This window comes from Ursus maritimus, unplaced genomic scaffold, assembly GCF_017311325.1.
Source record: "Ursus maritimus isolate PB19 unplaced genomic scaffold, ASM1731132v1 scaffold_9, whole genome shotgun sequence".
In the NCBI taxonomy this organism is placed as follows: Eukaryota; Metazoa; Chordata; class Mammalia; order Carnivora; family Ursidae; genus Ursus; species Ursus maritimus.
In genome coordinates this window covers 10,755,120-10,758,974 of record NW_024427107.1, presented here as the reverse complement: position 1 = coordinate 10,758,974, position 3,855 = coordinate 10,755,120, and the positions used below count along the sequence as shown (strand labels likewise).

The 3,855-nt window shown below is 36.9% G+C and overlaps 1 protein-coding gene across 4 annotated transcripts in view; it reads left to right on the top strand.

Moving 5' to 3' along the window:
* TOX (thymocyte selection associated high mobility group box) overlaps nucleotides 1-1,199 on the top strand; it is a 292,833-nt gene extending 291,634 nt beyond the window's left edge. For all 4 annotated transcript variants that reach the window (XM_040626093.1, XM_040626092.1, XM_040626094.1 and 1 more), the window contains one exon: nucleotides 58-1,199. In XM_040626093.1, the coding sequence (XP_040482027.1) occupies nucleotides 58-94 (37 nt within the window). In that variant the 3' untranslated portion in view covers nucleotides 95-1,199. The remainder of the gene's footprint in view (nucleotides 1-57) is intronic.
* The last annotated feature ends 2,656 nt before the right edge of the window (nucleotides 1,200-3,855 follow it).

Below are 3,855 nucleotides of genomic sequence, written 5' to 3'. Positions count from 1 at the left end.
CGGTCACCTGTAGCCCTAGTCTCCTAACCAGGCACTGTTTGTTCTCTCTTCACACAGGGGCATGCAGAGGGACAAAGCACTGTACCTTACCTGAAAGTCTGAACACCTCTTCTTTCCACTGAGGAATTCAGGGAAGTCTTTTCACCGTGGATTGCTTTGTACAGCCAAGGCAGTTCTCCATTTTATTAGAAAATACAAGTTGCTAAGCACTTAGGACCATTTGAGCTTGTGGGTCACCCACTCTGGAAGAAATAGTCATGCTTCTTTATTATTTTTTTAATCCCTTATGGACATTGTTTTTCTTCTTCCCTGAAGGAAATTTGGACCATTCAGATTTTATGTTGGTTTTTTGCTGTGAAGTGCTGCGCTATAGTAACTGCCTTAGCGACTGTAGATGTCTCGGATAAAAGTCCTGGATTTTCCATTGGTTTTCATAATGGGTGTTTATATGAAACTACTAAAGACTTTTTAAATGGCTTGATGTAGCAATCATAGCAAGTTTGTAAATAGCATCTATGTCACACTCTCCTAGAGTATAAAATGTGAATGTTTTTGTAGCTAAATTGTAATTTGAAACTGGCTCATTCCAGTTTATTGATTTCACAATAGGGGTTAAATTGGCAAACATTCATATTTTTACTTCATTTTTAAAACAACGGACTAATAGTTCTATATTTTCAAAATATTTGAAGAAAAAAAAAACGTATTCCCAAATGATTTTAATTTAAAAACAGAATTGGCTTTGTCTCATTGACCAGACAAAAAGAAACTAGTGTTAAGGGAAGCGCAAACACATTTATTTTGTACTGCAGAAAAAATTGCTTTTTTGTATCACTTTTTGTGTAATGGTTAGTAAATGTCATTTAAGTCCTTTTATGTATAAAACTGCCAAATGCTTACCTGGTATTTTATTAGATGCAGAAACAGATTGGAAACAGCTAAATTATAACCTTTACATATGGCTCTGTATTATTGTTTCTTCATACTGTGTCTGTATTTAATCTTTTTTTATGGAACCTGTTGCGCCTATTTATGAAATAATAAATATAGGTGTTTGTAAGTAAATTTGTTAGTATTCGAAAGAGGTTTCTTTGATGTTTTAACTTTTGCTGGCAAAAAAAAAAATCACGCTTGGTGTGAAGACTTTATTATTTAGTTTTTACGGTGACATGAATAAAGCCAAACCTACTTTTCATTTAGCAGCAAATTAAAGTAACCAATCCTTTATTTCTACATTTCATTGGTTGATGCAAACAAAAAACTGATACTTAAGAACTTTCTTTCTTCATACTCTACAACAGAGAATTGCCCTAAAAATCACACAAGCTCCAAGACTAAACAGATGGGTTCTCTATCTGAAAAGGGTTGCTTCTTGGTTCTCAGCTGGTTTTAGTCAATCCTGTAAACTCCTCTCCTCCGAGAAAAAGAAAGAAAAAAAAAAAACATTGAAGGCGAATCAACTAAAATTCCTTAAGCTGCATGCTTTTCACAAAATCCAGAAAACATTTAGGAATTAAAGCAGGGGTGGGGTAGGAAGGGAAAGCGTACTGTCAAGAATGTCTCCAAATGAAAGGTGAGTAACCAGACAGCAAAATGGAAAAAAAAAAAAAGGAAAGCATTCTGAATTTGAAAGCTATTGACAGAAATTGAGATTCTCGCTGTCTTTTGTGTCTCTCCAAGCCACTTCTCTTTCCAGAATTCCAAAGTCTTCAAGAGAATTCTGAGGGTATCAGAGATTTGCTAGGGAACCAAAAGCATTGAGAATCTGGCTGAAGGTCTGCATAGCTTTTATATCAGAAAGAGCTAGCAAATTACTCCCTCACAGGGGATTGCATAAAGAAAGCTAGTTTGCTTGGAAATCAAGAGGATGGCTGATGTCTCTTTCATGGAACGTGTGAAATAAACTTAGCGATTTAACTAAATACAAATATATGCATTGTGTAATCCAGTCAGAATTAAAAAGACAAAAGGTATGCTTGCTTTGGAATGATTTTAGGCATTGTACAACCTTGAATCACTTGAGCATGTAATAACTAATAAATAATGCAGATCCAATGTGATTATTAAAATGACTGTAGCTGAGAGCTCTAATTTTCCTGTCTTGAAACTGTATAAGAACTCCTGTGATTAAGTTCACAGTTTATTGTTTGTCTGTTTAGTATTTTAGAAATATACCAGCACTACTAATTACCTAATGTCTTTTATTTATTATATTATGACAAAGTAAAATTTTGACTTGCATTAAGTCTAAACTGAGGAGGTAATTACCGGGATGAGAACAAGCAGCTTTGACTTTGACAGGCAGTTTGTACAGGGAAGTACAATGTTGTTTACAGCTTTTCTAGAGCAGGTGTGCAACCAGGATAGAGGGAGTGTTAACACTCGATACCAAAAAAGGGTAAAAAACAGAATGTAAATGAAAGAAAATGCATCGTAAATAAAAATTATTACCATGCGTGACCGTATTCTATTTGGATGTCCATCAGTCTCTAAAGGACAGACCCAGTCAGGAGACAAATCCCAAGTAAATTTCGTGGCAGGAGTGATAAGGCATAGTACGGATTAAGGCCTGCCACAGCCCCAGATGTTCTTTCTGGAAGCACCGAGAATGCCCTCTCATCCACCTGAGCTCTGGTACTGTGAGGTGTTGCTTGAGAAAACTTGCCCTCTGAGGAAGCCAGCCTCCGGCCTGGGCACAGCAGCTTGTAGCTTGTAACTCAAAGGAACAGTGATGGTGTACGATGAGTTCCCCAGTATGGCACTCCTCAGGGTTCCCGGACCTCGGAAAAAGTCATTCTGGGAAACTCAGCATAATGCGGGACATATAGTATCTTTACCAACATACCAAAGTCAAACTTACAATTAGAAAAGAAAAAAAAGAAAGTGTCCCGGTAGTTAGAAGAGGGTTGTGTCTGTAACATACATGAGAAAGAATAATTCAAAATCCCAATTCCCATTCAAATCTGAATGAGTGGACAATGGAAAATTGGTCAAGTAGTGACTTCCCTATTCAAATTAGTGAACGTAGCTAAGAATGGAAAGTTGGTCTCTGTGATTTTTTTCACCTTTTGCCTTAAAGGAATAGAACCCGTCAGAAATGGGGCATGGGTGGTCCACAGAGAGCCATGGCTCCAGGGAACAGTGTGTCCTGGCTTGAATTCATCACTAACACATTATTTTTTATTCATAAATTCAAAATTGAAAAAAATAAACACATCAATACTCAGTTTCCTTTTTCCATGGACCTCTTCTTGCCTTTTGCAAAAGAGTTGCCCTACTCGTTTGACAGGTGAATTGATTGAGTCATAAGAAAGTGCCAGTATTTGACCCATTTGCCTATAAAAAACGGCAATTTTACATGGTTCCACCCAATGTGTTTTGGAACCAAAGATGATGGGGTTTGGTCTATAACATTAGATACAATTTCACATGGAATTAGAAGTTCTTTTTTTCTCTTTTTTTTAGATTTTATTTATTTATTTATTTATTAGACAGAGAGTGAAAGAGCACAAGCAGGGGGAGCCACAGAGGCAGAAAGAGGGAGAAGCAGACTCCCCGCTGAGCAGAGAGCCTGATGCGGGCTTGATCCCAGGACCTTAGGATCATGACCTGAGCCAAAGGCAAACGTTTAACCAACTGAGCCACCCAGGTGTCCCTAGAAGTTCTTTACCAAGTCCTAGGGGAAAATACTCAAAGAAGTAATTAGTTTTGTTTGTTTGCAAGGTACATCACTTAAAACCAGTCACAGGCAGCTACATTAAATTGAGAATATTTTAAATTACCAGATTCCAGTAAATCCCAAATTAACATCCTAACATTTTTGTTATACACAGATGTTCTCTTAATGTTTATTTG